Genomic DNA, 22,167 nt, shown 5'->3' with positions numbered 1-22,167 from the left:
CACTGAGAGAGAAAGCTTCTCTGGAAGGCCACATGCATGCTTGTGTGTAGATATAAACTTCTTGTATCTGGGACAAACGTTCAAGAAGCAATTATTGTGTCATAAGATGGTTACCTGATTTCATAAGAAATAGGGGAGGAAGCCGGGCGTGGTGGCGCACGCCTTTAATCCCAGCACTCGGGAGGCAGAGGCAGGCGGATTTCTGAGTTCGAGGCCAGCCTGGTCTACAAAGTGAGTGCCAGGACAGCCAGGGCTACACAGAGAAACCCTGTCTCGAAAAACCAAAAAAAAAAAAAAAGAAAGAAAGAAATAGGGGAGGGGCTGGGGGAATGGCTGACTAAAGGCTTGCTATGCAAGCGGGAAGACCTGAGTTATGGATCTCCAACACCTGCATAAAAGGCATGGCAGGGCAGACTTGGAATCCCAGTGTTGGGATGAGGATACAGGCTCCCGGGTGCTCACTGGTGGGTTTTAAGGTTCAGTGACACCCTGTCTTCAAAAAGCTTCAGGTGTCAAGCAATAGAGGAAGCCACCTGCCTCCAGCCTCTGCCTGCACACGCAGTTGTGCATCCTCACACACATGTACGTCATACTCTTGGTCCCTAGTTTCCTTTTCCCACTCCCTCTTAGCGGCTACTGACGTTTGCAGCGTGCCTGTCCTGGTGTTTTCTCTCAGACCAATAACATTGCCCTTGAGCGTCCTAAATGAGTACCTTTTAAAATTCTTTCATTAATGAGCTCCCCAAAAGGGTACCCCAGTAACAGAAGCACTCTTGAGATCATTTCTCAGATCCGCTTCACTTCAAACCTTAGGGTTATCTAGTTCTCTCCATTCGATTCTTAATGACTCTTTTGGCAGAGCAACCAGACAAAAGAAACTAGAAGTGTGGCGTGTCATGTCTCCCAAAAATGAAAGTGTCACTGTATATTATGAAGGCCACGGCAGTCGTTCTCATTTTACAACTGGGTGCTAATTTTACCGCTCATTTTCTCTAGCTTAGGCCTCTCCATACTAGGCATATTTAGCCTTACAGGGAAATGAACTTCCAGGTCTAGCCCTATAATCTGAAGGCAGATGTGGAGGGGGTGCAAACACCACCCAGGGAAATTACAAAGAAAATAATTTGTGCACGATTGCAAGGAGCAAGCAATAAAACCCACTCTCGTCCTGCCTTTACCACAAGGGAGGCCCAGTGTGGCGATTAAGGTCATTCCTTCCCGTCAAGCTGGAACTAAAGTCAGAGCTTAAAGCCGGTGGTAGCAGCTCAGCCTGAGAGGGCAATCTCCGTGTGCCTAAACTAGCAGCGGCGGGCACAGCTGCCGCCTCAGCCGCAGCGTGTGCCGAGCCATAGTCACGCGGGCCGGTGGCCTCCAGCCGGGAAAGTGGCAGCGCGAGCGGCTGTAGATCTGACCTACAGGGAACCAACTCTGGTGCTCGGTGCCCTGCTGCTCGATCACGGCCGAAGTCCTGCTTCCGGTGATCACTAAGCGCCACCTCCACAAGCCGGAAGTAAATAAACTAAAATAGCTGACGGACCGGAAGTAGTTACGGGGGCCGCCTCCCGGATAGGCAGTGAGGCGGAAGGCAAAGCAGGACACAGCCATGAAGGTTGGACCGATGTGGGATGATGGCGGGGACGCTCGGCAACCGGAAGAGTGAGGCCAGGAGGTCTGGGCTGGGCGCCGCCATGACAACCCGATACCGGAAAAGGCGGGTCTCTTCTCCCTGACTGATCGGCGCCTGAATTCGCCTGGAGATGTGAGTTACAACTCCCTATAACTCTAGATCATGCTTGGCAGACTGCACGGTCCTCAACGGGAAATGTCTGAATTCAACACTCCAGGCCTGCTTCACAATAGCCAGACTTTGTCTTAGGACTTCCACGATCTCCCGGGAAATCGTACCTTGTTCCACAACGCGCAGGGATCGGCGATTATTTCTGCCCCATGTTGGTTGTCCCTATCACAGGATCCTTAAAACCCCCCAAATCCAGACTAGTCCAATCACAGACCAAAATCAGAACTCATCCTTGCCTCCTCTTGAGATTATCTTCAATTTACCCTGTCCCACAGGCAGGCAGCCCTGGAAGTCACTGCTCGATACTGCAGCCGGGAGCTGGATCAGTATGGCCAATGTGTGGCAGCCAAGCCAGAGTCGTGGCATCGAGATTGTCACCACCTTAAGATGAGCATTGCTCGCTGCACGTCCTCCCAGTGAGTGTACAACTGGGGGCTAGAGGGTGCCAGGCAGTAGGGTTTGAATGTTTCAGGGTCTAAAATGCCCTACCCCCCCACAGCCCGATCATCCGCCAGATCCGCCAGGCCTGTGCTGAGCCCTTTGAAGCCTTTGAGAAGTGTCTTCGCTTGAATGAGGCAGCAGTGGGCAACTGTGCTGAACACATGCGCCGCTTCCTGCAGTGTGCAGAGCAGGTGCAGCCACCAAGTTCACCCACAACTGGAGAGGTAAAGGAGGCTCACTCGATCGTAGCTTTGTCCCTTCACAACTCCCTTCATTTTCTAGTTTAAATACCTTCAAGAACCAGTCCCAGCCCCATTCCCATACATGGCCCTGGCTGTGCATCCAGAATCTAAAAACTATGGTTCTCTGTCCCCGAGTGGACATGCCTCTGCTTGTCTCCACCTTTCACACTCCCCTCTGCCAGGGCACCTGCCCCAGCCTTTCCCTGGCTTGCCTGACCCTCTGTGTTCCATATAATGACCTGGATTCTAATAATGAATAACCCTTGCTTAAAACTCTCTGGTGGCCGCCAATTCACACTGAACAAAGTCCCTGATTCTTACCAGATCCCCTGTGTTCTTCCTTTCCTCAGCCACTGTGTCCCCTTCACTGCTTTCCAGCTGTGCTGGTAGGGGTGAGGGGGTGAGATGGAGGGGTGCACAGAAAAGGATCTTGTTAATGTACACAATACATAAATACATATACAATATGTCTGAAATACTAAACTGTTATTGATGGAGCCATTAGGAAAGTCTTAAAAATGCTCTGGGTTTGGCAGAAATGGAAGAGTGAGGAGCCCTCCCTCCCTTGCTGCTCTTGCTGGACCTCTCCAAGGGAAAGTTCACACCTTTGACATCTGAGCACCTCCATGGGCTCTCTGTCCCTGCAGCTCTGCCTTTTCTTTCTCGCCTTCTTTTGGGCTAGTGTGTTGACTCATCTTGTCCTTTCCAGTCCTTCTGTGATGGTCTCAGAATGGACTCAGAGGACATCTTAGCATGTTGGCTTCTGCATAGAAAGCTCTTTGAGGTTTCTGTTCTACTAGACCAGCTCTCACCCCAGCGTAGCCTGCATCCCAGGTGACCTGGTCCCACCTCTCCACTCTCCACCTCGAACTCCATACTCCATCCTCAGTGGACAAATGTACAGGTGCTCAGGAGCATATCTGCTTTGCTTATCCATCTCCTGTCTAATTCTTTTTTTTTTTTGTTTTTTTTTTGTTTTTTTCGAGACAGGGTTTCTCTGTGTAGCCCTGGCTGTCCTGGCACTCACTTTGTAGACCAGGCTGGCCTCGAACTCAGAAATCCGCCTGCCTCTGCCTCCCGAGTGCTGGGATTAAAGGCGTGCGCCACCACGCCCGGCTTCCTGTCTAATTCTTATTCTGTGTACCTGATACATCTCCCCAAAAGCTTCCTCTGTCCCCCCATTCCTACTCCCTGGCTCTTAAGCTCTATCAGCTCCCTGCATCCCAGGCCACACCCTATCATTTCCCTTAGATCTCATGCTTCAGGAGTATTCTTGGCTAGAGGTTAACCTCTTATTATGTCTGATATTCATTGGCTTTTTGTTTGGTTGGGTTGGGTTGGGTTGGGTTGGTTTGGTTTTTTTATAGAACAGGGGTAGACGAAAGATTTAGGTTATGGGAGCAGAAACTGTCCAGAGGGACCTTTAATTCTCCACAGGAAATGCTCAGGGATGGTTGCATGCTGTTTATACTAATTACGTAGCCATCTCATAGGAACATTTATTTCTTTCAAGTGTCTTTGGCATCTGGACGTTAAAGCTCTTATATTCCTTTTTGTTTTGTTTTGTTTTTAACTTTAGTTTTTTATTTTTCTTTTTTTTTCTTTTTTTTTTTTTTTTTTTTTTGGTTTTTCGAGACAGGGTTTCTCTGTGTAGCCCTGACTGTCCTGGCACTCACTTTGTAGACCAGGCTGGCCTCGAACTCAGAAATCCGCCTGCCTCTGCCTCCCAAGTGCTGGGATTAAAGGCGTGCGCCACCACGCCCGGCGAGTTTTTTATTTTTCATTTTATGTGTATCAGTGTTTTTTCTGCATGTATGTGGACCATGTGTGTGTGATGTCCATGGAGGTCAGGAGGGGGCTTCAGATCCCCTAGAGTCCCCTGGGGTTAGAGTTTCTGTGGGTGGTTGTGAGCCACCATCCAGGTGCTGGGAACTGAACCCAGGTTCTCTGCAGAAGGAGCGAGTGCTGAGCAATCTCTTGGGCCCCTCTTCCTTCAAGGTTGTCTTCCTAGGCAAGAAGCTATTCTCTTCTCCGTCTCCTGTGACCCCACGGTTCCTCTTCCCTGCAACTAAAATGGCTTTTTTTTTTTTTTTTAAGATTTATTTATTTATTATATGTAAGTTCACTGTAGCTATCTTCAGACACTCCAGAAGAGGGCGCCAGATCTCGTTACGGATGGTTGTGAACCACCATGTGGTTGCTGGGATTTGAACTCTGGACATTCGGAAGAGCAGTCGGGTGCTCTTACCCACTGAGCCATCTCACCAGCCTTAAAATGGCTTTTAAAAATGGAAATTAGGGCAGGGAGGCGGCTTGGTAGGTAAAGACATTTGCTGCCGAGTCACCGACTCCTGCAGGTTGCCCTCTGCTGGGCATGCACGTCTCCACACAAGCATCCCCATCATAAATTAGTAAATGTAAGGGTTAAAAACAGAATGGAAAGTAGGGTCTCCTGTCTCCCCTCCTGCTCCAGGCTCTCTAGGGCACTGGGAAGGGCAAACACCAATTTCTCCACTGTCCTGTTTCTTCATGCCTATGACATCACAATGCTGACTTTTCCTTCTAATTGGGGGTGATGAGATGTAGGCCTCCTCTGTTCTCTGATCGTCACATGAAAATGCCCTCAGGGGCTGGTGAGATGGCTCAGTGGATAAGAGCACCTGACTGCTCTTCCGAAGGTCCAGAGTTCAAATCCCAGCAACTACATGGTGGCTCACAACCATCCGTAATGAGATCTGGTGCCCTCTTCTGGAGTGTCTGAAGACAGCTACAGTGTACTTACATATAATAAAAAAAAAAAAAAAAGAAAATGCCCTCAGCTCCCATGTGACATAAAGGCCTTCATGGGCGAGCTCATGGTTCTGTTGCTGACAGTCTGGCAGCTTCCTGTTCCCGCACAGACTTCTGCTCTTTGCCTTGGGGCTTAGGATTTCCTACCAGCTGACTAGTTAGGTGTCTTCCTACCAGCTGACTAGTTAGGTGTCTTCCTACCAGCTGACTAGTTAGGTGTCTTCCTACCAGCTGACTAGTTAGGTGTCTTCCTACCAGCTGACTAGTTAGGTGTCTTCCTACCAGCTGACTAGTTAGGTGTCTTCCTACCAGCTGACTAGTTAGGTGTCTTCCTACCAGCTGACTAGTTAGGTGTCTTCTTTGTATGTCTCTCCCTCCTCTTTGAAAGGAAGCTCTCTAGAGTGAGAGATGTTTGCCCCTAGGTCCCCTGCACTTGTAACAATGCTGGCACAGGCCTGAATCCTAGCACTTGGAGGCTGAACTAGGAAGATTGCCATGAGTTCAATCTAGCCTGAGTTCCATTAAGTGAGTTCTAGGTCAGCCTGGGGTACTGGGAGTTCTAAACTACCCTGGGCTAGAGTAAGAACCCTGTCTCTTGTCCTCCAAAAAACAAACAAACAAACAAACAAACAAGAACAGTACCTTCCAGCTCCATGTTTCGCTTATCCTGGTCAAATTGTTCTCATGGCAAGTGGCCAAGGCCACTACTTGGCACCTTTTCCCTCCAGACACCCGCTGTGTTACCTCATTTCCCTATCAGAGGTCTCAGGGCCAGTAACTGCGGATATGTTTTCTCCACAGGCACAGCCCCTGCCTGCCTCCTGACAACCCCTTGGACTTTGAGAAAACCGACTTGATTGACCGTCCCACTTGATGTCCTCTCCTAGAAGAGTGACAAGAGTTTTATAGTCTTGAGGGCCCTGCTATGGGTCTGGCGCTCCTGGACATCAGGACACTAAATAAATAAAGACTGAGTACTGGGCTCTGATTCCAGCCTTCAGTATTGAAAGGGAGAAGAGCGATGAGGGAAAGCTTGCTCATCCATCCCCCGGCTTTCCTTGGTCTGCCAAGTAAGCGCTCAGGAGGGGCCTGGGTGCTCTTGTTCTAGGCTCAGGAGTAGGATGACTCAGACAGCCATCTCTGGCCCTGCTGTCTGTGTGTTGGAGGTAGGCTTCCCTCCCACTCACAGTCAACCAGATAAATGTTTAAGTCTAGGCAGTCCTGAAGCTCACTACATAGACCTAGCTGGAGGCAGACTCAACAGCCGTCTTCCTGAGTGCCAGGGTTCTAGGTGTGAACCACCATGCCCAGCTTTCTTCCCTCCAGAGCTGGAGCTGGAGACAACCCGTAGCTGCACACATGCCAGTGAGCTATGCCCTGCCTACCATTAGTACCCGCAGCCTACATTCACTACACCTTATTACTGTTCTCTTGAGACGTGGCAGAGGAGCAATAAATAGCACATTTTTTCCATTGCTGAATTAGATCCAATTGAGCAGTAGACATGGACTTTGGGCAGTGGGCATAAAAATACTGATCTTACTGAAAATAGCCGTGCAGAGGCAGAAGCAGGGGGCGAGGATCAAAAGGTCGTCCTTTGCTGCATAGTTTGAGGCCATACTGGGCACCCTGAGGCCCCTTCTCGTTAAATAAACTTTAAAAATTGAAAGCTGGAAAGCTGTGGATTGGCCTCCTCCTTCACTAGGTTTGTATGTTGTCTTGATTCGCAGTCTTCCAGAAGCCAAGTCTCAGAACGAGGCACTGTTGGTACAGTCTCAGTCTGAATCCAGAAACAGTGGTAGGGAGTGGGGAAGGAAGACAAGAAGGCAGCCAATAAAGAATGCATTACAAGGGTGACAAGATGGGTCAGTGGGGTCAGCATGCTTGCCACCACCCCTGAAGGCCTGAGTTTGACCCCATGACCCACATGATAGAAGGGTAGAGCTGATTGAGACAAGTGGTCTTTTGACCCCCATACATGACCATGGTATTTCCCTGCCTCCCACCCCAGTGAAGCAGATGAATAAAATATAGTTTTTAAAAGTACACTATCAAGCTGGCTACCACTGTCAGAAATGAGACCTCAGAAGATGGCCAAGAACTTAGCTACTGTATATAGAAATTAGTGCATTTACCAACTCCCTGTCTGTCAGGGAGGGCCATTGTCACAGGCACTGAACCTCTGGTACCTCTATCTGTGTGGATCGGTGTGCTCTCAGAAGAGGACGGCATATAAAGAGTGGTGGACTCAAGTACAGAAAAGATCCTGCCTGTGCAGGTCTTAGTACTACCTTCCTGGTGTTCATAGTAACAGATCTTTGGTTGCCCACTGACTCCCCAATATGGTCAGTTCATGAAGAAACCATCTAGGATACAGAGGGAAGAAAGGCCAGGGGTGGCATCCCAATAAAAGCTTGACCTATCCTCAAGGTAACTGCTAATGGACAGAGGCTAGAAGACTCGTGGGAGCAGCCTGATCAGTACCAACGTGTAAGATGAAAAGGCCACTTTATGTTGATGGAAGGATATTAAAATTTTTTTTTCCTCAAAAAGTTAGGGTCAGCGGGGCGTGGTGGCGCACGCCTTTAATCCCAGCACTCGGGAGGCAGAGGCAGGCGGATTTCTGAGTTCGAGGCCAGCCTGGTCTACAAAGTGAGTGCCAGGACAGCCAGGGCTATACAGAGAAACCCTGTCTCGAAAAACCAAAAAAAAAAAAAGTTAGGGTCCATTTCTGTTCATATTTATGAGGTTCCGTGCAGTAACAGTACCATTTGCAGTTGACAGGAATTATTTTTTCCTTTGTGTTTTGAGAAATTAATAAAAGAACACAGTAACCCTGTCGCTTTCATGTCAAAACACTTCAATTTAATATATTTGTATGTATATGAAAATCTTAATTTGTGTCATGCCAATCACTAGGGTTGTTATTTATGAACTTTCCAGATTATTAATACCAACCAATCTCTAAAATTTTAATTTACTTTGAGGCAGCCTCATGTATCCCAGGCTGGCCTTGAACTTGCTATGTAACCAAGGAAGACTTAGACTTCTGTTCTTCCTATCTCCACCTCTTAAGGGCTAGGATTATAAGAATGTGTCCTATGTCTAGTTTATGTGGTATTGAAGATCTAGTCCAAAGATTGTACACACAAGGCAAACACTCTACCAACTAGTCCTATCTCCAGATCAGCCACAATTCTTCCTGGAGGCTGTCCTCAAGATTTCAGAATCCCTTGATCTACAGAATTTTTGGTTCAACAATACCTATGCCATCCATTCAGATTAACAATTGAGATAAGCCTCCTCCCTTGAGGTGACTCCAAAAGTAGCCAGCCACTTGAATCCCAAGATTTGTGTCATGGCTTAGAAAACAGCCCAGCCCATTGGAAGTTTCCTCTGAATATTTACTTCGAAAACAGAAATTTGTTGGCTTAGGCATCAAGGTGAAAGTCCTATATAGTCAAAACGGGGGGGGGGGGAGCTTCCAGGCCCCGTGTGGGTGGCAAGACTGGAGGGAATGGGTCTGAGAGGGTGAACAGCAGGGGCTGCCTAGGATTGATGGCTCTACTCCTGGCTCCTTTTCCTGGGCTGTGGGTTGAACCCTCCTCAGGTTTTGGGGCATGTTCTTAGCACAGCTTATTTTGTTTGAGTGGGATAAGGACAAACAAAATGGAGGTCCAGACTACAGTTTAGACCGTTTTTGTATGGCCTGTCAGGACTGTAGGGTGACCCCCACAGTGAAAGGGGGACCCTCATAGGCATCACGCTGTTGCCTTCAGTTGTCCCAAGCATTCCTGAGTCCTCACACACTGCAAGAACGGAGACTTCACTTCTGGATGACGTTTGGCTGTGAAGAATCTGTGCTTATGTTTAAGCAAATACAACTGTATGGTGGGTTTTTTTTTGTTTTGTTTTGTTTTGTTATTTGTTTTGTTTTTTCACTAGCTGTGTCTAGTTTGGTAATTTTATCTTCTCTGGGAACTTATCACATTACCTATGATTAGAGGTTGTCATAAATCTGTTCATAATATCCATGTTATCCTAACGTCCATAGCATGTGGAGTACTATCCCTCCCTTCGGAAGTACTATTTGCAGGCTGTTCCCTTCTTCCTTTATCAAGACGGACAGGAGTAGATCAAGTTTATTGACCTTTTTCTGTAATTTGTTTTTAGCTTTGTTGATCTTCATTTTGGCTTGTATTTGTGAGACAGGATCTCCTGTAGGCCAGGATGGCCTGAATTTACTGTGTAGCAAAAACTGACCTGGAACTCCTGATCCCCTTGCCTTGGATAACAGGTGTGTGCCGCCACACACAGCTTATACCTTTCTGAGATGAATGCTCCAGGCATTTCTTTTAGTGAAACATATACACTCCGTTCCTTACAAAGCATATTTTTCTAATTTTTTATCTCTTTATTGGTAGTGGATAATTTAGACATTTAGAGGTTATATTTCTTAATTTCTAAACATATGGGGATTTTTCTAGTTATCTTGCCTAATTAAGTCAGTTCGGTAACATCTTTTATGTTTCCGTCTTTTGAAATTTGTCACAGCTTTATGGCTTGGCAGAGGCTCAGTTCTGTTAATGTGCCATATGTGCTTGAGTCATAATCTCCTCGTGATGCACTGTCTTAGCTAAGGGATGTGGGACAGGGATTCAGGAGACGATCCCAGAAAGCCATGGTCGTAGAACAACGGGAAGTGTGACCAGGAAGGAAAGGATCTCACCAAGCAAACTGTCTTTATGGGTAAGAGCTTACTTCTCTGGGGAATTCTGGGAGACAGAACATTCCCATTCGAGGGGTGAGGAAAGCCAACCTCCACCAGCCCCTTGATGGAGGACTACTTTGTTAAAGGCTTTAGCTTTTGTTCCCTACTTCCTGCTAGCCATAATTGCAGGCAAAGACAAATGGGGCCGCCTCCGTGGTTGCTATCAGCCACTAAATTCATTTCCGTTGTATCTAGCATCCCAGCTACCATGCATCCCCTCAGCTGCCATTGCCTGAATCTGTCATGGCTGCCACAGATGCCGCCACCATCACCTTTCCCACCCTTCCTGCCCTTCACTGCTGTCACCAATCGCCCTGTCCTACCATGGCCACCACTGGTGAAAGATTTTTGATAAATCCTTCGAAGTACCTGACTCACTTCACAAAGAATGCCAAGTAGCTGTGCTGGGCACGAAGGGTCAGGAATTACTGGGAACAGTGGTAGAGTCAATGTCAGGGAAGATGTGCTGGTGCGGATGTGGCTTTTAAGACAACTGGTTGGTGTCCAGCATTCCAAGGAGGCAAATGTTCCTGTCAATGGACTGTAGGTGTAAAAAGGTGGGAGATTTCAGCCAGGAAGTGATCATGTCTTCAAGAACCTCAATTTTACTTTTGGTGGGTTTCAGGACCAAGTTTTGTGCTGCTATTAGATATACCCTGTTGAAAATCATAACCACTATAATAATGAGAGTATTTTTCAGCACTGAGTAAGCCAATTAATACCACCAAAACTTTTGGGAAGGCAGAGTTTCATGTTGGGGTACACGCCTATAATCCCAGCACTTGACCGACTAAGGTAGGAGGATGACAGTAAATTTGAGGCCAGTCTGGTCTATCTAACAGGCCAGCAGGGACACATATCAAGACCTTGTCTCAAAAACAAAGCAATAACAAAAAAGCTGTTCAGAGGGAATGTGTGCAAATAGAAGCCAGATTCTCCAAGGATAATCAGTCTTGAAGGAAAGAATGCTGGCTTCTATTACACTGCATGCTGATTTTTAAAAGCCATGATATATCTGTGTCAATTAAGTCTAAATCTCTTGGGATAAGACCCACACTTAATAATAATAATCTGAGCTTAAAAATTGATTTAATATGAAGCCAAGTCTGAGAGCCATCACTCTGGTAAAATTCCTCAGTTTTTGTGTATATATATATATATATGCTTGTATGTATACACACACACACATATTCTCTTTCCTAGAAATGTAGTCATAAAGGACATTCAACTGACTCTGAAGTTCCTAAAAACATAAAATCTGCAGGGTGGGAGATGTCTGTGATGTCCTAACAAGGCTGGGATTACAGGCATGTACCATCACACTTGGTCAAATGTGACTGATTGATTGATTTAGAAGTACTTGTCTATGCTGTGCATTTGTGAGTTGGTCTCCATTTGCACTGCTGTGTGTGTTTTGAACACATACTATCTCATGTGCTTCTATATGTTGTGAGATGTGTGTTCCTTGGTTATTCTCTCACTCCTAATCCATTTGTCCAATATCTCTACTCATTAAACAAGCAGCAGCAGCAAGAGCAGCATCACCACCACCACCATCAGCACCACCACCATTACCATTACCATCACCATCACTTTGTCTTTGTTTTCAATGACATCTGGGTCATGCTGACACAGTCTCCTTAGGGTTCTCATTCCACTATTTAAATCAGGACACTTGCAGTGTTGAACAACTAAGTCATTGTCGTCTCAACACAGAATGCAATAGATGCAGAGATGGCCTGTTGATGCAGAACTCCAAGGTAGTAAGTTATGCACTGTGTCACGGCATTCAAAATGGCACTGCAATGGTTGATTCAGTATTGTAACAGCTATGGTGACTTATGGTAGGTAAGGAATTTCTGGAATTCAACCACAACCACCACCATAACATCAACAACAGTCTTAAAGCAGAACCCAAAAGTTCTTATAGTAGCCTCCAAAATTCAACACAACTGGGTTCCTATTTCTCGATCCTGTCCACTCTCATGCTCTCCCGAGATACAGGTGTGTGCTGTCATGCCTAGTTGACAGAAAATACTTTGAATGACTGAAGGAGATGGTCACCATGCCCTTGTCAGGTCCCAACATGGAACATGGTCTACTTTGGGGCAGGGCAGGAAGACTCTGGATTGTAATAGTGTGATAGGCAGAGGGTCTGGGGCCTAGAAAGCTACTGCTTCCTCTCGCTTCCTGCTGTAAGTGGTACCATGAAGTTCCTCAAGGATGAACTCATTGCCTGGGGCAGGAAGAGTCAAAGGAAGGACAAATGGAAAGCAAGCGTAAGTCAGCTGTTTGCTTCAAAGCTGCGTCCACCACTGTGACTCTGCCCAGAAACACTGCAGGCTTTGGAGTCCTCCATCCAAGCTTCTTCACAGCCCAAGCAGATAAAGGAAGATGAGGGTCAAGGGGCCACTTACTGGGCTGGGGCCTATCACTGTTGCTCACATCTGAACCCAACCCTACCTCATTGCAAGGAAATACAGCCTGTTCATATCTTTTGGGGGAAAGCACTCAGTACCATTCTTGTCATGACAGACCCCACTGACCTGGTTAGCCTTAACTGTCAACTTAACAATTAAGGAGAAATATCAGCTGGGGAACTGCCTAGATCCGATTGGTGTGTGGGCATTTCTGTGAGGAATTATCTTGATTATTAATTTATACAGCTCACTGTGGGTACCACCATCCCTAGGCAGGTCATCCTGGGCTGTGGGGTTTTGTTTGTTTGTTTGTTTTAAATAGCTAGCTAATGGAGAATGAGCAATCCAGATAGAAAATAATCCAGCAGGGAGCAGTCCCCTGTGGTTCCTGCCGCGACTTCCTGCAGGGATGGACTGTGACCTGGGAGTGCAAGGCAAGTCCTCCCAGGTTGTTTTTGTTTAGGGTGTTTTATCACAGCAGGAAGGAAACTAGAACACCCGCACCTTTAGGGGAAGAATACTCATTGTTCTGGAATGCCTTGAGCTCTAGTGTGAGGGGACAGAGGCGAGCTCCTTGTCCTGGAACAGCCTTTTGTGAAAGCAATGGAGAAGTATCTTGCCCCACTTGTAGGAAGTCACGCTGCAGAATGTTTGTGGGCACACACTGGAATGTCCACAGGCGCATCCTGCAGTCAACATTCTGGTTACAAGAGGGAGTCACTGGGAGGGAGCGTTGGACAAACAACGTTTGGTCTGTAAAATGAAACGCATGTAGCAACGTGAAGGAGTACAAGGACTGTCATTACCATTTGATCAGATGTTCAATAAGATGTAAGTCACAAGTGTGTGCTCTCAGAAAGAATTATGTACGCCTTTTTAATTTTAAAAATAATAGCCACATGGAACATCGAATTTCAAAGGTACAGAAAGCTTGTGTTGAAAAGACCCCCTTCACCCCTGCTCTGGGGTGTTTGTTCCCTCTCCTCCTGGGTAACCAAGGTTACCAGGGTTTTTTTTTTTTAATCCTTTTATAAACATTTTATGTATATATCAGCCAACGCATGCATGTGCAGACACTCCTACGTATATAAATGTGTATTTTTATGCCCTTCTTTTTATAAAGATGTTACCTACTATATATACTATTGTGTTCTTTCCTTTCTCCACTTAGAATTTAATGTGCAATCATTCCATATTATATATAAGCAAAATTCTTATTATGGCTACATAATAGTTCCTTATATAGGTACAGAAGATGGATTATATATAAAATGATTCCTTTTAGTATATTCGCAATTCTCTATGGAAAATAGCCTCAAACTCTGAACTTTTGTCCAGATCACCAGTGACCCCTTACTCCACCCCCACCCATCCCCCACTGTCCCGTGGATGCACTTTTCAGTTCTCATCTCTGTAGCTCTTCACCAATCAACATCTTCCTAAGACTCACTCGCCCACAGACAGACTTCAGTCAGGCTCCTCTGAGCTCTCTTGGTGACTAGACCTCAGTCTCAGCCCATATTCTCTGGCTTGCCCCTGCCAGGCACAGTGTAATGCCATCTCCTAACCCTTGCTATTTGTTCAACATCCTCCTCCCCTACCTTTTGCTGCTTACAGCCTTGACCTGCCTTGATCTGCCTTGACCTGGCTTCCTAGGTCAGTTTAGTTGTGATTACCCTACCCTTGAACCCCTCTTAGGACTACCTCATCTCACCCTGCCCATTGATTATTAAACCCCACCTTCTCTTTCTATTGTTAGTCCCATCTTTTTCCTCCTGTGATATCCCTATTGGAATTGTTTTGAATAGTTTTTACTGTTTCAGAGCAATTTGTCTTTAACATCCCTTCTAGTTACCTGAATGAAACTCTTTTCACCTCCTTTTTCTCTTTCTTCCTTCCTTCCTTCCTTTCATTCGTTCTTTCTTTTCCTTCCTTCCTTCCTTCCTTCCTTCCTTCCTTCCTTCCTTCCTTCCTTCCTTCCTTTTTTTTTTTTATACACTCCATAGATTTATTCCTATATTTTAGGCCACTTCTCTGCTACCTCCAACCCTGATGTTGCATGATAGAACTTTTCAAGATTTTAGCCAAGCCTTTTCTTTTTTTTCTCTTCTCTGTTTAGTGCTCTCTGTCATGGAGAATTTTCCAACAACAAGTCATTGGCCCATGGATAGCCATCCCTAGCCTAGGCCCTCTGCTGTGATCTCCACCTAGCTTTAAGGTTATCTTTGTGGATGTCTTAAAGGGAGCAGTGAAGTTCCTGAATGAAAGCCATCGTGGCCGGGCGTGGTGGCGCACACCTTTAATCCCAGCACTTGGGAGGCAGAGGCAGGTGGATTTCTGAGTTTGAGGCCAGCCTGGTCTACAAAGTGAGTTCCAGGACAGCCAGGGCTATACAGAAAAACCCTGTCTCGAAAAAACAAACAAACAAACAAACAAACAAAAAAAAAAGAAAGAAAGCCATCGTGGTCCTAGTTTACCATTCCCTCTGGCTGCCATGCTCTCTCACCACTGTCTTTGACTGGAATGCTTCCGCTTGACACAGTGTGCTCAAGTAAGACACACTCATTGCTCAAGCCCAAGATCAGCCAAGAGTGATGCCTTTGAGAACCTTCCCTTCCCGATCACCTCTGAGGTCATGCTTCCACATCTATATGTTTTCATAGCAGTACTAGAAACCCTTCACTTGCAGCCCCGCTTGAATGAGGAAGTGCAATATTGAAAGACACTGAGGGCGCTGGAGAGATGGCTCAGCGGTTAAGAGCGCTGACCGCTCTTCCGAAGGTCCTGAGTTCAAATCCCAGCAACCACATGGTGGCTCACAACCATTCATAATGAGATCTGACGCCCTCTTCTGGAGTGTCTGAAGACAGCTACAGTGTACTTACATATAATAAATAAATAAATCTTTAAAAACGAAAAAAAGCTGGGCAATAGTGGTGCACGCCTTTAATCCCAGCACTTGGGAAGCAGAGGCAGGCGGATTTCTGAATTCGAGGCCAGCCTGGTCTACAGAGTGAGTTCCAGGACAGCCAGGGCTATTCAGAGAAACCCTATCTTGAAAAACCAAAAAAGAAAAAAAAGACACCAAGGATGGCTGTTCTGGGTGCTTGAAAAATGTCATTGTCATGAAAGACAGAAAATTCCCAGGGAACAGTACTCAACTAGAAGAGACTCTGGGAAGCTCTAAAAGCCATTCCTGGGACTCCTGAGATACATGGCAGGGACTGCGTGTTAGACAGTAGTCATGTGTGGACTGCATGTTAGACAGTAGTCATGTGTCAGGATTAAATGTCTTCAGTTTGAGGATGCTATTTTGCTCATCTACATGCATGTCTTTGTTCTTAAGAGATTCACATTTGCATTGGTTACTTTTCTGTCTTTTTTGTTTTTGTTTTTGTTTTTCGAGACAGAGTTTCTCTGTGTAGCCCTGGCTGTCCTGGAACTCACTCTGTAGACCAGGCTGGCCTCGAACTCAGAAATCCGCCTGCCTCTGCCTCCCAAGTGCTGGGATTAAAGGTGTGCGACCACTGCCCAGCTTACTTTTCTTGTTTTATGACAATATATTTGATAAGAATGAAAGGTTTGATCTGGTTCACAGTCTGAGGGTTTTGTCCATGGCGGTGGGAAAGGCGCAGTGGCTGGGGAATGAGGCAGCCAGTCATATTGCATTTGCAGTTGTAGTCAGGGGGCAGAAAGAGATGGCTATTGGTGTTCGTCTCTCTTTCCCCTTTCCAATCAAAACACCAACAAGTGCTGCCATTCACATACAGGGTGGGTCTTCCCTTTGTAATCCCTCACAGACAACTATAGATGCTTAGCTCTGAGACAATTGTAGAGGTGGTCAGGTGGACTATCAGTATTAACTACAGCTGTGAGGAGCCGCCCTCACATTCGCCATTACAAGATGGTGCTGACACCCGTGTTCTAAGTAGTAAACAAGCAAGCTGCGCATGTGCCGGGGTAGTTTTCCACTCCATGTGCTCTGCCTTCCTCGTGACGACAACTCTGGTCGATGGGCTGCAGCCAATCAGGGAATGACACGTCTGAGGCGGAGGACAATCCTCCATAAAAGGGATGGGGCTCCGCCATTTTCCTCTCTCTTCTCCACTGGCTCCTGAAGAAGTAAGCAATAAAGCTTTTTCTGCAGAAGATTCCGGTTGTCCTGAGCGTGTTCTTGCCGGTGGGGACAAAAGCTCAGGATATACAGCAACTGTGAAGGTTTGTATATGCTCGTCCCCAGAAATGACACTATTAGAAAGTGTGGTCCTGTTGGAGTAGTTTTGACCTTTTTGGAGTAGGCATGGCACTGTGGGTGTGGGCTATAAGACCCTCATCCTAGCTGTCTGGAAGCCAGTATTCTACTAGCAGCCTTCAGATGAAGATTCAGAACTCTCAGATCCTCCTGCACCATATCTGCCTGGATGCTGCCATGCTCCTACCTTCATGATGATGGACTGAACTACTGAACCTGTAAGCCATCCCCAATTAAATGTTGTCCTTACAAGAGTTGCTTTGGTCATGGTGTGTGTTCACAGCAGTGAAACCCTAACTAAGACAGCAACAGAGAAATGTTCATAGTGTGACTTATTTTTATGTAGTTCAGAAAAGAAAAATGTGAATGTATGTCTGTAGAGATTTTATGGAGAAAAAGGGACACAGAGGCAAAGAGAGAGGCTAAGAGGACTGTAAAATGGCTTGCTATTTTACCACAGTATCCAGTCCTCTTAACTCCCTGCCAGCCCTCCTCCAAGTTTCCAGCCCAGTCCCTTCAAACACTTCTCCAATTGTTCCTTCCTTGGTTCACCAACAGTCTGCTTAAACATCCCCATTTCCCAGTTTTCCCAGCTCCAAACTGTGACAACTGTTCTAGCCTCTTCGTTCATCTCAGCCCCTCCCGGCTCAACTGTCTCCTACCATATCTTCTGCACCAACTGCCTTCTCCTCTCACTCTGCTAGCCCAATCCACTTTCTCAGCCCCAGCTGGCGGCTGCTGCTGCTTCTTCTTCTTCTTCTTCTTCTTCTTCTTCTTCTTCTTCTTCTTCTTCTTCTTCTTCTTTTAAATAACCTATCCTGTTCCCAAAAATTCAAGAGGCAATAACACTGAAGGCCATAGGGTCAAGCTAAGAATTCTTACAGGGCTAGCAACTAGGGGATCCTTTAAAAGGCCAGGTACACAAGATAAATCACACCACAGAGGGCAGATATCCATACTTAGCATTCAGATGTGTAGACACACATGTACATATGTGCACAAACACAGCCATCTGGTTTTTGACAAAGATGCTAGATATACAGACTAGAGAAATGACATGCATCTTCAGAAAATGGCATGGAAAACTGGATGGTTCCGTGTAGAAAAATGGAACCAAATCACTATGCCTCACCCTGCACAAAAACCAACTCCAAATGGACCAACGACTTCAACATAAAACCTGAAACTCTGAAACTACTAGAAGGCAGAGTCAGGGGCAGCACGTTAGGACTGAGGTGAAGGTAAAGAATTTCTGACTAGGTCTTCATCTGGCTCACCCAGGAGATAAGGCCAGTAATTGGCAAACAGGACCTCATGAAATGAAAAAGCAGTAAACCTTTTCAATTAAGGGAAGAGACAGTTTACAGAGACGGAAGCCTGTGGAGTGCTTTTGGAGCTGCTTCTAGGGATTTGGCAGGAATTTGACCTTGGGCTAGGACAAGGAAGTAGGCTCAAGGTAAATGCAGCCTAGGAATGTGTTGTATTCCTTGTATCCTGGTCATCCTGATAAGCCCCTAGACACATTGACCCCGGGACTTTGTTTATCACCTTGCTTGATTACTTTGTTTATTGCCTTGTTTGTTCCTTGATTACTTTGCTGATGCCTTCGGACTTACCCTATTCTTTGTATGTACCTAGAATGATCTAAAAGCAGACTGAAAAAGAAATAAACCGGCTTCAACCTCAGCACTGGCTGGAATCATGTTATAGTGTCATCTGTCTTTTTCTTTTCAATCCTCACTCGATTTCTTGAGACCCTGTTGACTGACTGAGCTGGCTTGGTGAGGAGCCCACAGAGATGGAAGCTTACAGAGATGGGAGAAAACATTTGCCAGCTATACATCTGACAGAGAATGGGGACCTAGGCTATGCAAAGAACATAGAAACTACACATCAAGAAAACAACCCAATGAAAGAATGGGATATGACACTGAATAATGTTCTGAAAAGACAAAACAAATGGCTAGTATATATTTTGTTTTGATTTTTTTTGTTTTGTTTTGTTTTGTTTTTTCGAGACAGGGTTTCACTGTATAGCCCTGGCTGTCCTGGAACTCACTTTGTAGACCAGGCTGGCCTCGAACTCAGAAATCCACCTGCCTCTGCCTCGGGAGTGCTGGGATTAAAGGCGTGCACCACCACACCCGGCTAGTAAATGTTTTTTAAAGGTCCAACATCCTTAGCCATCAAGGAAATGCAAGGTAAAATGACTCTGAGATCCTGTTACATCCCATGCACTGCTGGTGGGAGTGCAAACTGATGCGGTCACTATGGAAACTCAAGTGGAGGTTTCTTAAAACTCTAAGAATAGAACAAGCCTATGACCCTGCTGTGCCGCTGCTGGACACATTCTCACACGAGTCTATTTCTACTACAGAGACACTTGCTCAGCCATTCTCACTGTTGCTCTATTCACAAAAGCCAGGAAGTGGAATCAGGCCACCCAAAGATGAGTGAATAATGGGAACATTGTACATGCACACAATAGGATTTTCCTCAGCTGTAATGAAAAATGGAACTGTGAAATTTGCAGGAAATGGATGGAACTTGGAAATGTAATAATAAATATGGTCACCCAAGCCCCTGACATCTGTTCTCTCTCATATGCAGATCCTAGCTTTGAAGTTTAAATTTTTGCTGTTTTATTAAAACTGTAGAGATCAGGAAACTAAAGAGAGCCCATGAGAGGGCAAAAGGGAAGCGGTGTTGAGAGAGAAAGGGGCTAGTGGAGCACATGGAAGTCTAGGACTACTGGGGTGGAAAGGTTTACAGGAGGGTGTCAATGGGGATTGGAGGGAGATTAACCAAAACTAAGGATGCATGGAAAGTCTTATGGAAACCCATAAGTCAATTAAAATGTATGATTTTTCCCCCTAGGAAAGGAATCAGAACAGAGTGAGAGGATATACTGCTCCCAGAGAGCATGTGTGTGTAAATGGGAAAAAATCCCAGAGTCAAGCACTGGGCACATAAAAATAAAGTGAAAACAAGGTTCCTCTTTACTTCCGTTGTTGCTGCTTTCCCCTGATGGTCTCTAACTCACATGTGAAGCCTGGCCCTCTACACATTCGCCCTTTTGTTTTACAGCACAAGCGAGCGGGTCTCAGTCAACCTTGCTGTTGGTCTTACCTGGTGAAGTGATGCTCGCTTTCTGCTTTCCTCCATCACCTCAACCCTACATTCCACTGAGTGAGCCATCTCCTCAAGTGGAGGCCCCGCCCAGGAACTCGAGTCCCATGCCCTTGGTGTGTGCATCTCAGGACTGGCCAGCTGTCCTTGTGGTTCTCGGCACTGTGACCTTTATTCTGAAAGAATTACTTCCTACCTCCTAAATTATGCCACCCCTGATCTTGACCAGGGGTGATATCTGCCAGATATGATATGATAAAAAGATATGATAAAAAGATAAGATATGATAAAAAGAGAAAACCAAAATCAAGGTTTTCTACCTGCTCAACAAAATTTTGCATCTTTTGACTTTTCTGATTAGATGATCATCTTCAGCTCTGTCACGAGCATGTGCATTTTGTGTGTCTTGGTTTTTACATTTTCCTCCAGAAACTGAAGACTTTATCGATGCGTTTTTGGTGGTTTCTATTGATGTCCTCCAAGTCAAGACCCCTTCAGCAGGATCTTGTCTCCTGCCTTAACAATTTATGAATCTGTATTGTGTACAGGAGAAAACTGTGTGGCAGTTCTTCCTGGAAGAGTCCCGCTTTTCTCAGCTTGCTGTCCCTGACCCCCAGGGGGCAAGCTGCTGCCTTCTCAGGGCTTTCTTAGAAGTCAAGGTTACCACTGGGAACATGTCAGTGATGGGAGCTTCAGCCAGACCTGTTTGCATTGTACACATCTTTCTCTACTCAGAGTCCTTGAGAGACTCTTAATAGAGGGGACACATTCTGTTAATGTTTGTTTATGGAAGTATTAATAAATGACACCAAATATAATCACCTCCAAATAAGGTTTGTGCTGTTTCTACACCATGACTCAACAATACTAAGTCTGCCTTTTGGGGTTTTTTGTTTGTTTGTTTTGAGATGAATCCTAGCCTGGCCTCCAACTCATCCAGTCTCCACCTTCCAAGTGCTAGGAGTATGAGCATATGTCACCACTGGGTTCCTTGCAGTGCTGGGAATTGAACTCAGGCCATGTGCATCTAGGCAAGCACTCTATCAACTGAGCCTCTGCTTCTTGCATTTCAACATGTTAAAGCCATTGCTCCAATACTGGCCAATGACCTCGGAGAGAACAAAGGCTCACATGCATCAACTATGGGCTCAGTCCCACTACCTTCACTTGGAAGAAGTGCTTTCTCCACCCCCATAGTAACTTTAGTTCCGTATCGTTCTGTCACCTGCACTTCCTCTTCAGTATCTATCAGCGTTGGCGAGGAAAAATGATGAGACTGCCTGCCTGCCTAGGTCTCAAAGCAGAGACAGCAGCTCCCAGCTGGGCCCCATCGTTGGCAGCCAAGTCCTCAACGCAAACAGAGCCCTCACACCAACATCTCCAATATTCAAAAATAATACGTTAACAAGCTGCTAAGTGAAACGGGTGCGATCCTCCTGCTACTCATGATAAATATAACTGCATATAAACGGAATGGAATAACGTATAAAGCTAAGGCTTTTATATGATAAAAACTGGCAGTGTATTAAAATGTTTACATCTAACATTTGCTGTTCAGCTCTGTGAGATTGGGAAGGGTGAATGAGGAATAAAGAAACAACAGAACTCAGAATTAGTGTTTATTTCATTAAGGCTTTCCCCCCTCCATCTCAATAAATCAACTAAACTTTTTAGGAAATCAAGACTTTCATGTAATTGGTGAAGAAATGAGAGAGTGGGTGTTTGGCAGGATTGGAAACTGGGAAATAGCCAAGAGCTCATGGTGTTTGTGGTGGCATATCTGTCTGTGGGGGACAGAGGCAAGATGGTGCTGCTGCTGCTGCTGCTTTGAAACCAAGCTGGCAAGTCTTCAAAAATTTAACCGTGGACAAGGAAAGGCTGATCAATGGGCAGTAGGCCACAGTTAGACTGGAGCAAGCACACTGGTGTGCTACTACATGGTAATATAATATACATATTTTAAAGGAGCAGACAGAAAGATTTTAGAGTTTTTGCCATAGAGCAATGGCAAGTCATTGAAGACACAGAGATGTTTAACCTTATTTAAATATTCTGCAATGTCCATATGTATAAAAACCTTGCGTAATACCCTGTTAGTATGTGCAAATTTTATGATTGTTTTGGAGATTAGTTAAAAATAAAGTTAAAAAGGGAAAAATGAGCCAAGATGTGTATTTGTCCAATTTAAGTTTGAGAATTACTTAAATGGACAAAATGTCTGTCCTTGTGAAGGTGATGAGATGGGAGAGAAAGTGAGGATAGCTGGAGCCAAGGCCTGAGCAAGCTGCACTGTCTGTCATTCCACTAAGCAGGAGACTGCCTCT

The 22,167-nt window shown here is 45.7% G+C and overlaps 1 protein-coding gene across 2 annotated transcripts; it reads left to right on the top strand.

The window, feature by feature from the left end:
• The first annotated feature begins 1,559 nt into the window (after positions 1 to 1,559).
• Chchd5 (coiled-coil-helix-coiled-coil-helix domain containing 5) lies at positions 1,560 to 6,259 on the top strand. 2 transcript variants are annotated; one of them, XM_021155409.3, is made up of 4 exons: positions 1,560 to 1,759; positions 2,074 to 2,214; positions 2,298 to 2,463; positions 6,073 to 6,259. In XM_021155409.3, coding segments are annotated over exons 1-4 (333 nt in total). In that variant the 5' UTR covers positions 1,560 to 1,757; the 3' UTR covers positions 6,097 to 6,259. The 2 variants fall into 2 exon arrangements, with proteins under 2 accessions (XP_021011068.1, XP_021011067.1); XM_021155408.3 differs by lacking the exon at positions 6,073 to 6,259 and having other exon boundaries at positions 2,298 to 2,541.
• Positions 6,260 to 22,167: the final 15,908 nt, after the last annotated feature.

This window comes from Mus caroli, unplaced genomic scaffold (assembly GCF_978045245.1).
Source record: "Mus caroli unplaced genomic scaffold, Mus_caroli_1 scaffold_2, whole genome shotgun sequence".
In the NCBI taxonomy this organism is placed as follows: domain Eukaryota; kingdom Metazoa; phylum Chordata; class Mammalia; order Rodentia; family Muridae; genus Mus; species Mus caroli.
The sequence above is the reverse complement of the archived record's forward strand: the minus strand, read 5'-3'. Positions and strand labels throughout refer to the sequence as shown.

What these genes read in the sequence shown, in the direction of transcription:
- Chchd5 (XM_021155408.3), top strand. An exon ending in GCTCGCTGCACGTCCTCCCA is followed by an intron (nt 2,215 to 2,297) that starts GTGAGTGTACAA and finishes ACCCCCCCACAG; the next exon opens with CCCGATCATCCGCCAGATCC.